The sequence below is a fragment of the Ursus americanus genome, chromosome 28 (assembly GCF_024610735.1).
Source record: "Ursus americanus isolate L20-20 chromosome 28, mUrsAme1.1.p, whole genome shotgun sequence".
NCBI classification, from domain to species: Eukaryota; Metazoa; Chordata; class Mammalia; order Carnivora; family Ursidae; genus Ursus; species Ursus americanus.
This window is the reverse complement of record NC_142154.1, coordinates 26850935-26871840: the sequence shown is the minus strand read 5'-3', so window position 1 is coordinate 26871840 and position 20906 is coordinate 26850935. Positions and strand designations below refer to the sequence as shown.

General features: G+C 35.7%; 1 protein-coding gene across 2 annotated transcripts in view; it reads left to right on the top strand.

Moving 5' to 3' along the window:
- ETFA (electron transfer flavoprotein subunit alpha) overlaps nt 1-20906 on the top strand; it is a 76551-nt gene that overhangs the window by 34345 nt on the left and 21300 nt on the right. Inside the window, exon 10 of one of the 2 annotated variants that reach the window (XM_045795113.2) lies at nt 8725-20038. The exons of the other annotated variant lie outside the window; for it this stretch is intronic. Coding sequence (XP_045651069.1) covers nt 8725-8733 — 9 coding nt within the window. The 3' untranslated portion in view covers nt 8734-20038. Of the gene's footprint in view, nt 1-8724; nt 20039-20906 lie in introns of those variants that run through there. 2 annotated transcript variants of the gene reach the window in all.

Sequence of the window (20906 nt, the reverse complement as noted above, 5' to 3'; positions counted from 1 at the left end):
ATTTATATCAGTATGGACTTTTGATTCCCATTTTACTGAGTGGGTGAAAATCTGTCATTATTATTGTTGTACACATTGTCCCACATTTGGCCAGTAAGAACCTCTTAAAGGTGGCTTCCATGTCTTTTTTGACATGTTCCCATCTTTCTCTGAGCCCATTCTTACTTTCTAACAGAACAATATGTTCCAGGCTCATTTTGTATTTTTCTTATGTCAGCCCTGGAATCTGTCTTTTTGCGAAAGAGCCCTGGTTCCTTTTAGTGAAGAATAGTATTTAGCAGCCAACAGCTGGTTGTTAGCTGCTTTCATTGCTATTGGGATGTTGTTATTCCCAGGACCTCTCAGTGAAAAAAGCTAGGGAATGTGTGTAGCTATGTGTATGTGTAGGCACACACACACGCATTTATATCTGTATTTCTGTATCAGTCTCTATTCTGTATATTGAAAACCATAGTTCACTTTGATACTGCCAATTCCAGTCTGATACTGCAGGATCAATTCTAGTTCTTTCCCTTTCCCTGTTTGTAATGCCCTCCCTACAGGGAAAAACCTGGACCCTTCCAAATAGATACCCTCCCCACTTTGCTTGGGCTTGGATACTCCTGTCTGGATCATTTCTTCCCAAAGTACAATTTTACATTTCCACCAACTGTGTATCTGGGTTCCAGTTGCTCCTCATTTTTACCAACATTTGGTGTTTTAGCTGTTGAATGGTGAATGTGTAGTGCTACCTTATTGTGGTTTTAATTTGCATTTGCCTGATATCTAATGATGAACATTGCTGTGTTTTGGGGAGTCACATGTTTTCCTTATGACGTGTCTGTTTAATTCTTTGACCCTTTTTTATTGCTTGTCTTTTTGTTATTGAAATGTCACCGTTATGTATATGTTATATATATATGATTAAATTACTTATATAATTATATATTAAGATACATGAGCTTCTTGTCAGATATGTTTTGCAAATATTTCTCCCAAGATGTGGCTTGCCTATTTGTTTTCTTAATGGTATCAAGTCGAGGAACTTCCCTCCATTTTGTTGAGGGTTGTTACCATGAATGGTTGTTGTATTTTGTCAGATGTTTTTCTCCATTTTTTGAAATGATCATATGTTTTTTTTCTCCTTAATTTTGTTAATATGATGAATTACATTGTTTGATTTTTTAGTGTTAAAGCACTTTGAGTTACTGTGATAAACCCTACTTGATCATGATATCTTTTTAATATATTGCTGGTTGTGATTGGTATTGTGCTAAGGATTTTGGGGTCTGTCTTGATCAAAATAATCTGTAACTTTCTTTTTAAAAAATATTTGTCTAATTTTGGTATCCACGTTAATGCTGGCTTCATAAAACAAGTTGAAAGATGTTCCCTACCGCTCTATTTTCTGAATGGTTTGTGTGAGATTGGTATTTTTGTTTTTTCTTAAATGTGATAGAATTCACCAGTGATGCCATTTTGGCCTAGAGTTTATTGGTGGTTTTTTTCTTTGGTGGAGTATTGGACAATTAACTCAGGTTCTTTAATGGTTTTAGGGCTATTCAGATTTTCGATTTTGAGTCTGTTCGGCTGAGTGATACATTTCAGTGAATTGGTCCAATTCTTGTAAGTCGTCAAATGTATTGGATAAAGGTGTTTATAATACTGCCCTGTTTTCTTTCTGTTGTCTGTAAGATCTGGAGTGATCCTTTTTAATTTCTGCAATTGGTAATTTGTGTCTTCTCTTTTTTGTTCACTTTCTCTTCATCAGTCTAGTGAGGAGTTTATAAAAAAATTTGAAAAATCTCAGTGACCCAACTTTTTTAGAATGATAGCCTTATTGAGATATATAATTCATGTACCATACAATTTATCCAATTAAATGTTTAATTCAGTGGCTTTTAGTATATTCACAGAGTTATACAACCATCATCTCAGTTAGTTTTAGGACATTTTCATTGCCCCCAGAAGACACATACCTGTTTTTTCCCCCAACTCCCGCAGGCCAAGGCAATTAACATTCTACTTTCTGTCTATATAGGTTTGCCTATTCTGGACATTTCATATTAATATTTCATAATAATTAATGATTATATAATAGGTGGTCTTTTGTGGGTTTCTTTTCATTTAACAATGTTTACAAGGTTTATCTATGTCATAGTATTCCTTTTTAAATCAAATTGTTTCCCATAGGAGCTACACCAACAGTAAGCCAAATTTTAACTTTGTTAATTCTTTTCATTGTCTTTTTTTTCCTCTTATTTTTCTCCTTTCTAATTACTTTGGGTTTACCTTGCTCCTAAGGTAGAACTTCATTAATTTTGTATTGGTTATTTAAAAATTTTTTTTGAAGTTTGTTTAAGTGATCTCTGCACCAAGTGTGGGGCTTAAACTCATGACCCCGAGATCAAGTTGCATGCTTTTCCGACTGAGCCAGCCAAGCTGTATTGTTTATTTTTAAATGTAAATATTAAAGGTGTAAATTTCTGTCTAAGCACTGCTTTAGTTGCATCCCACAAATTTTGATATATTGTATTTTTATCATTTATTTAAAAATATTTTCTAATTTATAAAATTAGAAATGTTTAATTTCTAAGTATTTGTGGTTTTTTTCATAGAGAGCTTTCTATTACCGATTTCTAATTTAATTTTGGAGACTATCTCTGTAATATTTCAATCTTAAAATTTATTGAGACTCATTTTATGGCGTGGCAAATGCCCTATCTTGATGAACTTGAAAAGAATGTATATTGTGCTATTAGATATTGCGGGAAAAAAGATTAGTGAACGTAAGATAATGGTAGCAAAACTCCAAAATGACACACAGAAAATATGAAAAAAAAAAACCAACAGAAAAAAAAATGGACAGAGCATTGATGAGCTGTAGGGCAACTTTAGCAGGCCTAATATATGTATAGTTGGAATAGCCAAACTTTTTGGAGAAATAATGACCAGAAAATTTTTAAATTTCATGAAACCTATAAACATACAGATCTCAGAAGCTCAACAAGCCCCAAGAACAGTAAACATGACAGAAACTACAGGGCACATCATAATCAAAGTGTTTAAAGAATGATAAAAAGACATTCTTAAAAGCAGTCAGAGAAAAATAGGAGTTAAATGCTCTAGTCAAAAAGAGACTGTCAGAATGTATAAAAAGCAAGACCTCATCTATGTGCCACCTATAAGAAATACATTTTAAATATTAAAAAAATATACATTGAAAGGGAAGGGAAAGAAAAAGATATACCAGGGGTGCCTGGGTGGTTCAGTCAGTTAAGCATCCATCTCTTGATTTCAGCTCAGGTCATGATCTCAGGGTTGTGAGCCCAAGCCCTGCATCTGGGCTCTGGGCTGCACGCTCAGGAGGAAGTCTGCTTGAGATTCTTTCCCTCTCCCTCTGTGTCTCCCTGTGTGCACGTGCTCTCTCTCTCAAATAAATAAATCTTTATCACTGACCTCTACCTCTGAAACAATGATATATTATATGTTAGTTAATTGAATTTCAATAAAAATAAATAAATCTTTGAGGGGAAAAAAAAGAAAAAGATATACCATACAAGCAGTAAGCATAAGAAATTAAGAAATCTGTCTTTATTAATACCAGAAAAAGTAGACTTTAAGACAATGACTACTACTAAAGATAGAGACATTACATAATAATAAAAGGATTAATTTATCAGGAAGACAGAACAATCATGATTGTGGAAGTGCCCAACAATATAGTTTCAAAATACATCAAGCAAAAACTAAGAGAACTTAAGTTAGAAATAGACAAATCCATAATCATAGTTGGAGATTTTAACACTTTCTCTAGTAATTGATAAAATAACTAGACCAAGAAATTCAGTAAGAACATAAAAGATCTAGACCAGGGGTCAACAAACTTTTTCTGTAAAGAGTAATATAGCAAATATTTTTTGTTCTATGGGCCATAGATGTACACCTATAGACAAATAAGTAAATGAATGAGACAAATAAGTAAATGAATGAGCATGGTTCTAGTCCAGTAAAACTTTATATACAGAAACACACAGCAGTCCAGATTTGGTCTGTGTGCCACCTGCTTTTCAGTACTTTTACTCTGGAACTCCAGGCACACATATTTTAAATGTATATTTAAATAATTTCTCTTGGTCTATTATCAAGATCACTGACTCTTTCATAATTTCAAATTTGCTGTTAAAACCATCTAGGGAATTTCTTATTTCAGATTTCTTTCAGTTCTAGATTTGCATTTGGTTCTTTTTATAATTTTAATTTCTCTGTTGAGATTTCTTGTTTGTGCAGTCATTACAGTTAACTTTTCCTTCACATTCTTGATCGTACTTAAAATAACTGCTTTAAATCCTTATGTACTGATTCCAAAATCTGGGTTATTTCAAGGTTGATCTCCTTTGATTGTATTTTCACATTTTCCTATTTCATTATATGTGTAGTACAGTGCTTCTCAAATTTTTTGTCTTAGGATTCCTTCTCAAGATTGAGGGTTCTCAAAGAGCTTTTGTTTATGTGGGTCATATCTATTGATACTTAACTGTATTAGAAATTCAAACAGAAAAATTTTAAATATTTTTAAATATTTACTTGAAAATAAAACCGTTTTTCTTAATATATATATAACATTTTGATTAAAATTACTGTTTTCTAAAATGAAAATGATTTTAATGGGAATAGTTGCATTGCTTTACATTTTTCATTTCATAGTTAACTTAATAGAAAATTCGTAGATTCTTATTTCTGCTTCCACTATGTTTTCTTATATTAGTTCAATTAAAGTATATGAAGAAAATCTATCATCACACAGTATAGAGTTAGGAAGAAAGGAGTATTTTAATAGCCTCTTCAGAAAATTGTGGATATCTTTTACTTTTACATTATACCAAAACTTGACAAGTAGTAATTACTTTTTTTTTTTAAGATTTATTTATTTATTAGAGAGCAAGCAGGAGGAGGGGCAGAAGGAGAGAGGGAGATAAGCAGACTACCCACTGAGCGGGGAGCCCGATGCAGGGCTTGATCTCAGAACCCTGAGATCATGACCTGAGCCAAAATCAAGAGTCAGATGGGTAACTGACTGAGCCACCCAGATGCCCCAACAACTAGTAATTTCTTAAAGGTTATTTGCAGTGTGGAATGTGAAACCATATCAATGACCTTTTCATGCTTTCATATTAAAATCCATTGGTCTATACTGCACTTTGGGATCTTTTACCATCTTGTACATCATGCATTGTTCATTTAGGAAATAAAGACATATCTTGTTATTTGGGTTTTTTTTTTTTTAAAGATTTTATTTCTTAGAGAGAGCATGAGAGAGAGCATGGGGGGCAGGGTCAGAGGGAGAAGCAGACTGAGCAGGGAGCCCAATGCAGAACTCTTGCTGGGACTCCAGGATCATGACCTGAGCCAAAGGTAGTCGCTTAACCAACTGAGCCATCCAGCTGCCCAAGACGTCTTGTTTTATTGTGCTTCTCTTTATTGCACTTCACATATATTCTGATTTTTTTTTAAATAAATTAATGGTTTTTGGCAACCCTGCATTGAACAAGTCTGTTAGCGCTATTTTTTCAATAGCGTCTGCTCACTTTGTGTCTCTGTGTCACATTTTGGTAATTCTTGCAGTAGTTTCAAGTTTTCCATTATTATTATATCTGTTATGGTGATCTGTGATCAGTGGTCTTTGATGTTACTATTGTAATTGTTTTGGGGTACAATGAACCTCACCCATATAAGGCAGTTAATTTAATCGATGAATATTGTATGTGTTCTGTTTCACTGACTGGCTGTTCCCCCATCTATCTCCTTCACCTCAAGTCTCCCTGTTTTCTGAGGCATAACACTATTGAAGTCAGGCCAATTAATAACCCCTCAATGGCCTCTTCAGTGTTCAAGTGAAAGGAAAAATTGCACATCTCTGACTTTATTTTATTTATTTATTTATTTTTTAAAAGATTTTATTTATTTATTTGACAGACATAGAGACAGCCAGTGAGAGAGGGAACACAAGCAGGGGGAGTGGGAGAGGAAGAAGCAGGCTCATAGCAGAGGAGCCTGATGTGGGGCTCGATCCCACAACGCCGGGATCACGCCCTGAGCCGAAGGCAGACGCTTAACCGCTGTGCCACCCAGGCGCCCCACATCTCTGACTTTAAATCAAAAGCTAGAAAAGACATGAAGAAGGCATGTTGAAAGCTTAGACAGGGCAAAAGCTAGGCCTTTTGTGTCCAACAGTTAGACAAGTTTTAAATGCAAAGAAGTTCCTAAGAGTAAAAGAGCTACTTCAGTAAACAGATGAATAAGAAAGTGAAACAGCCTTATTGCTGATATGGAGAAAGTTTTAGTGGTCTGGATAGGAGGTCAAACCAGCCACAGCATTCCTTTAAGCCATTTACTCCAGAGAAATTCTCTTCAGAGCAAGTCTCTTCAATTCTGTGAAGCCTGAGACTCAGGTAAAGAATCAGCAGAAGAAAAGTTTGAAGCCAGCAGAGGTTGGTTTATGAAGTTTAAAGAAGGAAGGAAGCCGTCTCCATAACATAGAAGTACAAGGTGAAGCGGCAAGTACTGATGTGGAAGCTGCAGCAGGTGATCTAGAAGATCTGGCTCAGATAATTAGTGAAGGTGGCTACACTAAACCGATTTTCAAAATAGACAAAACTGTCTTTTATTGAAAGAAGGTGCCATCTCGGACTTCCATAGCTAGAGAGGAAAAATCCATGCTGGGCTTTAAAGCTTCTAAGGGCAGGCTGACTCTCTTGTTAGGGGCTGATGCAGATAGTGACTTTAAGTTGAAGCCAATGCTCATTTACCATTCTGAAAATCCTAGGGCCCTTAAGAATTATGCGAAATCTATTCTTCCTGTGCTCTATAAATGGAACAAGAAAGCCTGGATGACAGCACATCTGTTTACAATATGGTTGACTTGAATATTTTAAGCCTCCCATGGAGACCTCAGAAAAAGATGATTTCTTTCAAAATATTACTGTTCATCGACAATGCACCTGGTCACCCAAGAGTTCTGACGGAGATGTACAAGATGCTGTTTTCATGTGTGCTAACACAAGCATTCTGTAGCCCATGGGTCAAGGAGTCATTTTGACTTTTAAGTCTTATTGTTTAAGAAATACATTTTGTAAGGTTCTAAGTGCCATAGATAGTGATTCTTCTGATGAATCTGGAGAAAGTAAATTGAAAGCTTTCCAGGAAGGTTTCACCTTTCTAGATGCCATTAAGAACATGTATGATTCATGAAAGAGGTCAAAACACCAACATTAATGGGATTTTGGAGGAAGTGGATTCCAGCCCTCATGGAGGACTTTTGCAGGGTTCAAGACTTAAGTAGAGGAAGTTACTGCAGCTGTGGTGGAAATAGCAAGAGAACTAGAATTAGAAGTGAAGCCTGAAGATGGGACTGAATTGTGACAATCTCATGATGGAACTTTAATGGATCAGGAGTCGCTTCTTATGGGTGAGCAAAGAAGGTGATTTCTTGAGATGGAAATTGCTCCTGGTGAAGATGCTGTGAAGCTGTGACGATTGTTGACAACAGAGGATTTAAAATATGACAGAGTTAGTTGGTAATGAATTTTGATAGAAGTTGTACTGTGGATAAAATCAGAAAGCATCACATACTATAGAGAAATTGTTCATGAAAGGAAGAGTCACCTGATGTGACAAACTGTGCTGTTGTCTTACTTGAAGAAATTGCCACCACCACCCTGATCAGTCAGCAGCCATCAACATGAAGCAAGACCTTTCACTAGCAATAAGATTATGACTTGTGAAAAGCTCAATGACGGTTAGCATCTTTTAGCAATAAAGTACTTTTAAATTAAGGTATGTACATTATTTTGTTAAACATAATGTTATTGCACACTTAAAAGACTACAATATAGGGTTAACATGCACTGGGAAACCAAAAAATTATTTTGACATGCTTTACTGTGATATTTGCCTGATGATGGTGGTCTGGAACTGAACCCACAATATCCCCAAAGTATGCTGTAATGGTTTACTGAATTTTGCAGCTCTCCCAAACGTTGACACATGTTATCAATATCAGAAAGTCAGGTTCCTTAATATCACCACTCATCTCATTAGAAGAGCCTTAAAACTCATGTTTATGGATATAGGTTTTTAAAATTCTAATTATCACTTAAAAGCTCAAATTTTGTCATTGGCAACAAAAACTTTTAAATTGTTTTCTTGGAATTGATAAGCTCATTTTATTCATTTTCAATAAAATGTCTGCTAAAACATCAAATATCTGCCACTTGTTCTTTAAAGTAAAAATGTTGTTCCATAAAAAAAGTGGCTGGTTCAGCTTGTGATTCAAACCATCACCCAAGTGATTTTCCTCATGACAATTGTTGTGCTTTGATATACAGTGGAATACAGTATTCCACTTCATAGTTTATAATACAGAATACTAAAAAGTGTGTGCTCAAAGGTCAAGGTTTAATAAAACGAATAATTTATACTGCTTCATCAAGAATAATCTTAAGTGAGGGGCACCTGGGTAGCGCAGTCGTTAAGCGTCTGCCTTCGGCTCCGGGCGTGATCCCGGCGTTCTGGGATCGAGCCCCACATCAGGCTCCTCCGCTGGGAGCCTCTTCTCCCTCTCCCGCTCCCTCTGCTTGTGTTCCCTCTCTCGCTGGCTGTCTCTGTCAAATAAATAAATAAAATCTTAAAAAAAAAAAAAAGAAAAAGAATAATCTTAAGTGAAACCAGCTTTTTATTTTTCAGGTTTTTTAGACTGAATGTATGGCCTTGAAGAATACAGTGACAACTAGTTCCGTTTGGTGCCGCTGTCTGGACTAATGCACACAGTAGTTCTACCCACTCTTGTTTCTTTGCATCATCCGTGCAAAGGTCAATACAGTTTTTCCAGGATAATGAGATTCAAAAAAGTTATTTAACCCTGACTCTTTATTTCAGCACCATTTTTGTTGCCAAGCATTCACATAAAGGAATTCTTCAATGATTAGTTGGTATTGATTCTGGACAAATACACCTAAAACAAAACAAAACTGAAACTCCAGACTGTCTTCTCTTTTAGTACTAGCCATGCAGCTGAGAAGCCAACTTGCACATCTCTAATGCAGGGACCAGAGTTTTAAGCAGAATATATATGTAGAGTTTGTGGTTTTTCTCTCTGGAACTTTTTCCTTCCTTTCCAGCTAACGTGGCAGCCACAAATTGTGTGTTTCCTCAACTAATAAGGCTGCAGGTTTCTATCCAAAGTGATTGCTTTCTGATTGGCTTTTATCCCCTGTGGGAAATCTGCAAATTCCCCAAGGGAGAAAGTAGTGGTATAAGGTAGACGCATCTTGTGAGGGAACTCCCCTACAGAATTCGGCTTTCTTAAATGCTGCCTGTCTTGGTTGATCTCCAGACTATTTAAATAGTTGCTGTCTGTATTTTAACAAGGTTTCATGATTTTTCTCTGCAGGAAGGTTTAGTCTGATACAAGCAATTCCCTCAGGACAGTGTGCAGGAGTCCTAAGGCCCAGAATCAAATGCATTACTTCACATGTGTTCTGATGAGTACAGAATTAGATTATCTTCCTAAATAATATTTTAATTAATGCTACTTAATATTGCATTAGGTTTTTGGCAGGCATATCCTACTGTTGGCATGTATTACGCTTGTGGACATCCAAACTCACAGTCTTCTCCTTCACCCATATTTTATTGTCTATCAAACCACGTCTCCCTTGTCTAATAATAATGAAGTGTTCTTTGTGTTGAAAGCTGAACACTGTCATATTAAATTTGGGGTTTTGTTCACCATTGAAGCCTCTTGAATCTTATAAAGCTTGATTTTTTTCTATTCACATTCCTCTCAACTTTATATTCTTTGAAGATCCTGTGTTCTATTTTGTTGTCATTCGGTAATAGTTATGGGAAGCATCACTGTGGTTTTCTGATGAAAACAGAAAGTTTTCAGAAACAGAAAGTCCCTATTCAAGTTAGGGGACACAAAGGCTAATTTTGTTATCTTCACAAAACACTTTTATTACCAATTATTTGAGAAAATAGGAAAATATATAATACCCAAAAGATGCCAGGAATTTAGTTATACTTTTAAATACATTTTTATTTTATCATTCATAGCAGTTTACACATGCTTATGGAAGATTATCGAACATATAGAGAACAATTCCTGGTACATTTATGGATTCATGATCCCTGCAAGAATTCAGACCTAGTGGTGGGGACCCACTAATCTGTAGCTTACTGTTGCAACAAATTCTTCTATATTACTCTATTTTTTTTTAAAGATTTTATTTATTTATTCGACAGAGAGAGACAGCCAGCGAGAGAGGGAACACAAGCAGGGGGAGTAGGAGAGGAAGAAGCAGGCTCATAGCGGAAGAGCCTGATGTGGGACTCGATCCCGTAACGCCGGGATCACGCCCTGAGCTGAAGGCAGACGCTTATCCACTGTGCCACCCAGGCGCCCCTATATTACTCTATTTTTTAACTAACTTTTTATTTGAAAATAGTTTCAAACTTACACAAAGTTGAAAATTAAAAATAGTACAGTGTGTATGTGTATACACATAGACACACAGGGTTTTTTTCCCTGAACATATGACAGTAACATTAAGACCCCTAAATACTTCAGTGTGTATTTCTTTTATTAATTTATTTATTTGAGAGAGAGAGCAAGCACAAGTAGGGGGAGAGGGAGAGGGAGTATCTCAAGCAGACTCCCTGCTGAGCATGGAGCCCAATGGGGGCACAATCTCATAACACATGAGATCATGACCTGAGCCAAAATCATGAGTCAGACACTTAACCAACTGAGCCTCCCAGGTGCCCCTTTAGTGTGTATTTTCCAAGTATAGAAATATTCTCTTACACAACCAAAGTACACTTATATTCCATATTTGGATTTTGTCAATTTAAATTCTAATTCGTTTTCCATATTCTAATGGGAAATTCCAGTTTTATCACTTAGTTTTGTAATGCTCATTATAATATTGTCCCATCTCCGTACAGAATCTGGTTTAGGGTCAGGTATTGCATTTCGTTGTCACAGCTCTTTAACCTTTAGTCTCATGGTTGTAGTAAGGAGTAACTCACTTCTTATTTAGCCTCAACCTTAGGCCTTCTGTACCCTTCTTAGTGTTTTTATTCCTATTCCCCACCCCCCACCTGTAGTAGCCACCTGCCTTTGTCTCTTCAGGGGAGGTGCTGGGTGACAGTTTGGTCTTGAGAAAACTCAGATGGAAGATAAACAAAAGTTGGAGATATGTTAAAACTAGGAGAGAGGTTTTAAAGAAAATAAATTCTGTATCATTCTATCCATTTGCCAGATCTAGTCTGCAAATTTGGCACTAGGTTTTCTAGAATCCAGTTCATACTGGGAAACGATATCAGTGTCCTGATTGACAGTTTTCCTAAGGTAAAAACAAACTGATTGCACATGGGAAGCATAATTTGGCCTACTATCAAGATCAGAGAGAGAGATTTATCCCTTGAGGCTTTATAAGAGGACAGTATTGATTAACATCCTCAACAATGTCTTTACTATAAATAGGACAGTGGTTTCATAAGGCTGTTTTTTTTTTTTATAATGTCCCTCAATGTCAGCCAGTTGCCTAATATTTAAGTTCATTTCCATAAGGAGCCAAAATTATTTGATTTGGGGCTTGCTGCTCTGACTTTTCCAGGATGAAATTTCGGAGTAGTAGTGATTTAGTTGTAGAGCCCTTCTTCCAGTGAAATCTCGTGAGGAAGCCCGATGGATAATAGGAAAAGTGGAGTTGCAGTGGAGTGGTGTAACCTAGAGTGCTGTTAATGTACCTCTTTCCCTTCTCATTTTTCTGAAAGAGTTTCAATGGCCTCTCTGCAGAATGACTAGAGCCCTGAGCACATTTTAAAAACCACTTGTCCAGGAAAAACTGGTGGATTGCACAGCCTCAGTTTTCCACAAATAGATCTCCTGAACTAAATTTTTATTTTGTCCTCTGTTAGTATATATCAACTTTATCTTAAACTGTACCAATTTTTAAAACTCCTTATTTCAATAGTACTATTTCCCTTATTCTCAGGCACTGATCTTTCCTTCTACTTCACAAGTCAACTTACTGTCCTCTCTATAAAAGCAAAACAATACACCTTAAGCTATATACATCAAAGAAAGAGGTGAGCCCTTTCTAATTTAATGCTCGTCTCTCTACCTGTGTCCTTGGATCCCATTACTTCCTACATCCTTCAGGACAGTATTCCATTATTTACCCCTGTGTTCTGGGTTCAGAACCTCTCCCTCTCCACTGACTCCTTTTTTTATAATGTTCAAAAGGAAAATTCTTTGTCTACCCAGCAGCCTCTTTTCCCTTTTCTACCTCCCCTTTGCTACCTCCCTTTTCATCTTTCTTGGTAGGCTAAGCTTGAAAAAGTAGCTCACATTTGCTAAATCCGCTTTGCTTCCCATTCTTTTCTATTTATTTAAAAAATGTATACACACACACACATGCATATATATGTATATAAAGAGTATAATATACACCTTTGTTTTTACTACCAAATTTAAGAAACAATATTTTACAGTTGAAAGCCCCTATGTACTTTCTGTAATACATATCCTTCCTTTCCCTCAAAAGTAACCATTACCTAAATTTGATGATGATTTCAGTACATTTCACTTTTACTGTGTATCTGTAGTTCCCTAAACAGTATATAGCTGAACTTTTCAACTTGAGTACCATGAATGATTTACAAGTGTGCCAAGATGTTGATCCTCTCAGCCTTTGGAACAGGAGACATATTATGACTAGACTTGTTCACATAACCCAGGGTACCACACACATGCTACCATTGTCTGTGTGCCATGATATAAAAAAATTGGGGAGCACTGATAGGTAACATTGTTTTGTATACATTTTTGAAACTTTATAGCAACAGCATACTGTATGCGTTCTTTATGTTTTTTAGTCAGGCTTATGTTTGCAAGATCCATCCATTTTAATTCAGGTAGCAGTTTTTCAATTGTGTTTCGTTGATATATGGTATCCTATTATATAAAATATGTCATACTTCACCCATTTTCCTAATAATGGGTGCTTATTTAGTCTATAATTCCTGCTGTTACAAATAATGTTACTTGAAGATTCTTATGTCTCCTTGTATGTTAGTGTTTCCCTAGGGAAATATGCCTGAGAGTGAAACTGCTCAATTATAGGAAATGTTCAGCTTACCAGATGTTGATGAAGGGTCAACCAAAGTAGCTATTTATACTTACCAGCAGTTTATAAAACTTACCTTTACTCCCATCCTCTTCGAACTTTGGTATTTTTGGTTTTTTTAAGTTTTGCTGTTTTGGAGGTAGATGGTAGTTCTGAAGGTAGCAGTGTGGTTGCACGACAAGGTGAATATACTTAATGCCACTGAACTGTACCTAACAGTGATAAAAATGGTATATTTTATGTTATGTATATTTGCTACAGTTTTTAAAAAAAAAAAAAACTTTGCTAGTCTGATGGGCATGAAATCTCACTGTTTTTATTTGCTTTTCCCTGATTATTAGGCATCTTTATATTCTAAATGGGGGTTTTTTGTTTGTTTGTTTGTTTAAGATTTTATTTATTTGTCAGAGTGTGTGGGTGCACAAGCAGGGGGAATGGCAGGCAGAGGGAGGAACAGACTCCCCGCTGAGCAGGGAGCCCGATGTGGAACTCAATCCCAGGACCCTGGAATCGTGACCTGAGCCGAAGGCAGACGCATAATCGACTGAGCCACCCAGGCATCCTAAATGTCTGTTAATGATTTTTTTCCCTCTGAATTTCCTGTTCATACCTTTTTGCCCATTTTTCTATTGAATTTTTTTTTTCTTATCAGTTCTTGGAAGTTTTTTATATGTTTTTGGTACTAATCTTTTAGTAGCTGTCTTTTCCCTTTTTTTAAAAAAAAACTATGTCTTGATAAACAGAGCTTTTAATTGTAATGTGGTTGAACTTTTTTTCCTTTTTAATATCTACTGACTGTGTGTTGTTTAAGGAATCTTTCCTAAGACAGGGTCATAACGATATTCACCTGTATTTTTTTCTAAAACTTTTATTTTTCAAGATTTTACTTATTTATTTTTGAGAGAGAGAGAGTAAGCATGAGCGGGGTGGTTGGCGGGCAGAGGGAGAAGCAGACTCCCCGCTGAGCAGGGAGCACAGTGTGGAACTCGATCCCAGGACCCTGGGATCATGACCTGAGCCGAAGGCAGACCCTTAACCGACTGAACCACCCCGGCGCCCTTTTTTTCCTTAAACTTGTAAAGTTTGCTTTTCACATTTTGGTTTTTAATCTTCTTGATTTGGTTTTTATGTTTGGTGTGAAGTAGGTATTCAGTTTTATCCTCATATAACTGATCTTTGAATACACATTCTCTTTCTCCTCCACTGGTCTCGTACATGGTTATGTACATGCACAAGTCTGTTTCTGGGCTCTCTGTTTTGTCCTATCAGTCAGTTGTTTGTCCTTGTACCAGTACTACACTAAAGCTCTAATAATAAAATTATCTAGTTGGGCAATTCCCCTTTCCTCTGTTCACCAGAATTATCCTAGCTATTCTTGGCTCTCTGCCTTTCTCTTGCAGTTTTAGAGTTAGTTTATCAAACTCCACAGTTGAAGTTTTGATTGGCAATGTAGGTTTGTCTTATCCAAATTTAGTATGATTTTTGAAATTGTGTAGTTGATGAAAATTCAGAGAACCCAAACCTATATTTTATTTTTTTAAAGAGAAAATTAATAATTAGTTCCCAATCCACCCCAAAACCTTAAATAATAAAAATCCGCAAAGATTTTAACATAATATAAAATATTTAAAACGAATTAGTTGTTTCACACTTACTAAACTGATTAGTATGTTTCTGGACAGAATGCAGTGATACTGGACAGTATCAGATATACCTTCTGTACTGCTCCAAACATGTATGATTGTAATGTGAATAAATAATGAGAAAATATGCTAAAGATGCGTGATGAAAGCAAATAATTCTTAGCTAATAACCAAAGCCATTTAAAAATGATAATTTACTGATTGAGGACTTGCCTGGGTGAGATTTGGTATGCGGGCTGGGAGCATTGAGTGGTGAGTCCGGGTGTGCGGGAGGGAGTTGGTAAAGGAGCTCACATTCAGAAGCTGAGAGGTGATGGGCAGTTTTCTCTTCATGGCTCCTGAGACTACAGAAATAGGTGCTCTGAATCATTGTCCAAAGACTTCAGTTAAGCAACAAGATGAAAAAAATCTCAAAATAGATACCTCCTTGTGTTCTCATTACTTTGTAGTTATACAGTGTGAGCATGAGAGTTGATCCTGTCAGTTAAATAGCTGAGACACAACTGCTGAGTGGACATAGCAGTCTCTGAGATTCATAAGCACTTTAAATGTGCACTCATGCAAATTCATTATAGTTTTTTAAAATTTATTTGATTAGTGACTTCTGGATTTGAAAAGTACAAGTTGTAGCAAATACTCAGAAGCAAAAATTCTTCAAGTGAGGAACTATGGATGCATAGATTAATTTGGGGAGAGTTGATGTCTTTGCAATATTTAGTCTTCTATACAACATGATTTTATTTCTTCCATTTATTTAGGTAGTTTTATAATTTCTTTATAAATGTAGATAAATAGGAATGCAATTTATGTTCATCTATTGCTTTTATTAATTTATCTGTAGATTCTTGGGTGTTGTACATACATAGTCATGTCTTCTGGGTATAATGAAATTTTGTTTCATCCTTTTGTTTAATTTTTTTTTCTTACTATGTCACCTGTGGCTCCCTGGATTTGTTAATGGAAGTGGTGATGATAAACATCCTGTCCCTTATTTTCCAGTAATTTCTAATAGGTTTCACCACTAGGTATGATGTTTGCTATCTCATTTTAGTAGTTATCTTTTATGAGATTAAAGATGTTTTCTGTAATAGTGTCATATAACAGTTGCTTGCTTGTGTAACTTAACTTTCACTTAACTTCTATGTACCACAGTTTTTCAACTAAATCATGGTGGTAATAGTCTCTACCTCATGGTAGAGTATATGTAAAACACTTAAAACCGTACCTGGCATATAGTATAAGTACTCTGTGTTAGCTATTTTTACAGTTATACAAATCCTTGTTTGCTAAGAGATTTTTTTGTTTTGAAGTTATGAACAGGTATTGAAATCTTACTTCTATAACTCATATTTGACAGTCTTATTGGATTTTGTTAGGACATTAATTAATATTTGTTGAGCTTAGTGGATTGACATGTTTATGCTATGACTAGAATTCAATTCTAATGACTTTGTAAGCCTTGGCATATTTAATGGTAGTTCCCGTTTTACATTTTTCTCTGGATTGCCTTTTAGAAGCTCTGTTTGTGACTTAGCCTTCCTATGCATCCAAACATAGGCATACTGCAATCATTAAAGAATCTGTTGCCTACTGCCGGGGAGATGTGTTTTTACACTTGTGCAGCTTCTTAGTGGAAGTCGATTACTTTGTCTATATTTTGGTATTTTATTAACAGATCAACTCTGAGAGTAGATGAATAGTTACTAGGTGAACAAGTAGTTTGGGGGAATTTACCAATACAAGAAACTTTGTTTTGGGGGTTCTCTTTTGAAAATTCACTAACGTTGAAAAGTCTGTGTAGGAACAAACTTGATAGAGTTATTTGTATACAGCTGGGACTGACTTTATGGACTGCTTTTCTGACTTGCTAAAAAGCTAAAGATTGACAAGCGGTTTCGTACTGCATTATCCAGCTTGGCTTTTAACTCCAGGAAAACTGTGTTCACAAATTGATGCTCTATTCCTTTGGGATTGGTATAGAAGCATTAAATTGTACTAAAATATTCATATGTGAGTGCATTTAGCTGAAAGCAATTGATGTTCTATTCCCAAGAGGGCAGGGAGAACTGCTGTATGGACCCGCAGTCCAGAAAACACCCTAAGCATGCTTCTTAAAGGTAGCTTCGCGGCCTGGATGATCAGAGTCCTGACGATGAAGCTTAAAATGACAAAGGAGAAGTTGTAGAATTTATAAACTGGGGTTAGGCTGTATAAATTGTTCAGTTGTGCAATAGTTAAAAACTTTTTTGCTGAGAATTAGTTCTGATTATATCTTTGAGTTCAAATTATAGCTTTGATTTCTTAGCTAATTTTTATTAGACTGATTTCTTTAAACATTTATTCCAGAGGACCAATATCAGTGAAGTTTTTTTATTCACTGTCATTTTATATAGGTTGAAATTTTTAAGTTTTGGAGGGTTTTGAACTCTTTTTCTGTATATAACTGTTCAAAAGCATGCCACTGTTATGATCAGTTGTCGTATAGGCAGTCAATCTAATTTAACAGCTGGCATGAAAATCAATAAGAGTAGACAACAGATCTTTGTCTTAGCTATCTTTGTGTGGTAACTGGAAAGGAATAAAACTATTCTAAATTTCTGTTCTTATTCTAATTGTATTTTTGTTTCTTTCACGTAAATGCTAATTTATTTCTCATGTATAGCTTCAGACGTGATAAACACGCACATGAATGTCAGAGAACGTAAGACACTATAATAGAAAGAAATGTTTACTTAGAGGATAATTGATCATTTAGCATATGTACTTCAGTCCTTTTGTTCACTTCAAGGCCAAAGATAGGAATACTTAAAATCTTGTACAAAAGAATATTTGAACAATTTAGTCTAATTATTTTATGTATACACATATATAATTAATATATAATGTCATATATTAATATTAACCAAACAAAGTCTGAGAAGGAATTTGGGAAATGCTATGGTGTTTGGGACAAAAGAATGTATTCCATTTCCTTGAAGTGAAATTACTTAGAGGGTCTCTAGTTAGGTTGGATGAATGGTAAATTTATTATTTTCTTATAGGCACTTTCCTTTTCCACATTATTAGCACCACTAAAATTCTTATAACTTTAGAAAGTACTAAAAGGAGTCTTTGTGTAACTTGGGCTGAACTTCACAACTCTGGTTGCCCTTTTTTTTTTTTTTTTAAGTAAACTCTACTTTTGAGAACAGTTTTGGCTTTACAGAAAATTTGCAAAAATACTCCAAAGAATTCCCATAAATCCTGTACTTGGTTTCCCCTGTTATTGTTGTTATTTTTTTTAATGTTATGTGAACTGTTTAATTTGATAATTGTCAAAACCACAAGATTCTAGAACTTAAGTTTTTTGAAGATGGAGAATTGTGTGAAGGCTTCTGTCAAGGTGATAACTTTCTAATGACTTTTTTATTGTGGTAAGATCTAATAAAATTTGCCATTTTAACTATTTTTGAGTGTACAATACAGTGGCAATAATTACATTCACAGTGTTACACAGCCATCACCATCTATGTCCAAAAGTTTTCATTACCCCACACCGAAACCCTATACCCATTAGGCAGTAACTCTCCATTCCCTCCCACCCCAGCCCCTACTAATCTCTCATCTACTGTAGGTCTCTGTGATTTTTGTCTCTGCTAGATATTTCATAAAAGTGGAATAATAACAGTATTTGTCCTTTTGTGTCTTATTATAGTTATCATGTTTTCAGATTTCATTTATGTTGTAGCATGCATTAGAACTTCATTCCTTTTTGTGGCTGAATAATATTCCATTAATATTCCATGAACATTTTGTTTGGATATCCATTTATCTGCAGGTGGATACTTGGGTTGTTTTGTTTTCACCTTTTGGCTATTGTGAATAATGCTGCTATGAACATTCACATACAAGTATGTTTGAGTTCTTTTGGGTTTATATTTAAGAGTGGAATTGCTCGGTCATATGGTAATTCTGTGTTTAGCTTTTTGAGGACCCACCAAACTGCTTTCCTCTGGTTACTTTGTAGCTCTCATAAGGTCCTTGGCATAGAAGTTATCGTAAGAATTTGAGAGTAAAGATCAAGAAATGCTGTGCAGAAGCAGTGGCCTAACTCTCCTTAGTAATTTTAAGAAAGAGGTAGCTTGGCAAGGGAAAAAATACTGCTTGGAAGTCAGGTCCTAGTGCTATCTCTATTTTGTGGGACCTTAATTTTTTCATTGATAAAATAAAGCGATTACATAGATAATCTCAGAGGTGTCTTACCACAAAATTCTATGTAGGTATATATAATTTAGCAAGTTCTAACTGACTTTGATCAATTAAAAAACCTTGCTGACAAAAAATTTGATAATCAAACTTTTTATTTGACCTGCTAAAATGTGAAGCTTTGTAATAGACTGATTCTATATCTAAGTGCTTTGATGGCATATTCCCAAATATTTCAATGTAAATTAATCATCTGAATAGTTTTAGCAAAGTATATAATAATAAACTTGGCTTTCTATTATTCCAGGTATGCTTGAGGAATATTTTCCCACAATGGAAAATCTGTGAATTAGCATAGAAGTGGATTAGGTAAATGCTGCACATTTAATTGCAAAATAGCTAAATATTAAAAATTATATTTTAAATATTTTATTTATTTGAGAGAGCAAGAGAGATTGAGAGAATGAGTGGAGGGAGGGGCAGAGGGAGAAGCAGACTCCCTGTGGAGCAGGGAGCCTGATGTGGGACTCAGTCCCAGGACCCTGGGATTATGACCCAAACCAGAGGCAGATGCTTAACGGACTGAGCCACCCAGGCACCCCTAAAATTGATGGTACTTTTTCATATATAAACTTAAGTTAGCTGTTCATCTCATCTCATCTTGTGTTAGTGATTTTTCTCCAAGATAAATATATCTGCTGCAGTTTTATAGACTAGTGGTTTCCGTTAAAGCATATTACCAGTACTGTCATAATATTAAGTTATTTGTGGTATAGTAGAAAAAGTACTGAATTTAAAATCAAAGGAATTGAGTTAAGAAGCCAGCCTTGTAGGGGTGCCTGGGTGGCTCAGTCTCTAAGCGTCTGCCTTCGGCTCAGGGTGTGATCCTGGGGTCCTGGGATCGAGCCCCACATCAGGCTCCTATACTGGGAGTCTGCTTCTTCCTCTCCCACTCCCCCTGCTTGTGTTCCCTCTTCTCGCTGGCTGTGTCTCTTTCTGTCAAATAAATAAATAAAATCTTTAAAAAAAAAAAAAGGCAGCAGCAGCCAACCTTGTGGGTATACTATACATAACCTTGGACAACACACAGCCTGCCTGACCCTGTGCTTTCTCTATAAAATGGTAGTAATTCCTATCCTATAGAGTTATTGTCATAGTCAAGTGAGACAATGTATGTAAAGTACAGCATGGTTACCAGAATATCATAGACGTTCATGTAACTGTGATGATAAGTGTGCCATCTTGACTCCTGACAAAAACCAGAGCTAGTCCTAGTATAGGAGGATTGTCTAATGCTTGGGACATATGTTCAGCTTTAAATCAAGAGTGTGGGTAAAGTCCTCCATTCATGTAAAACTCGGTTTAGCCATAATCCTGCCTGAGAACTTCATAACACAGGTATAGAGCTGTTGGAGAAAAGAGCCACACATAGTTGTGCTTTGTGTTTTGGGGCCTCTTTCAAAAAGAGAAGAGACTTAACACAATTTAGCAAACAGAGGAAATAGTTTGGCCTTTTAAATGAGCAACAGGATGAAATATAGCAATACTAATGCACAGAAGACTTGCAGTAATTAGAAAATATAGTTTGGTTAATCTACTTCTCAGAGACGTTCATTATTTGCTGTGATAAACTCCATTTAACTCCTAACCTGGCATTTGTCCTGTGTATGTGTGTTGTGTTTTAGCTGTAACAGTTGCTGTTTAAGGTAATGCCTCTGTAGTCTTCTAAACAAGAAGGTTGAGAAAGCATTTGCCATTTTGTAATGTTGTCCTATCTGAAGCTGTCAGAGGGTTATTGTTGAGAACATAACAGTGGATCTCTCAGCTCTAGAATTACTTATAGGATGTCTTTTAAAATTTTTGTCTTTGAAGAAATGTAGTTTTTTATGTTCCTTCCCCAACT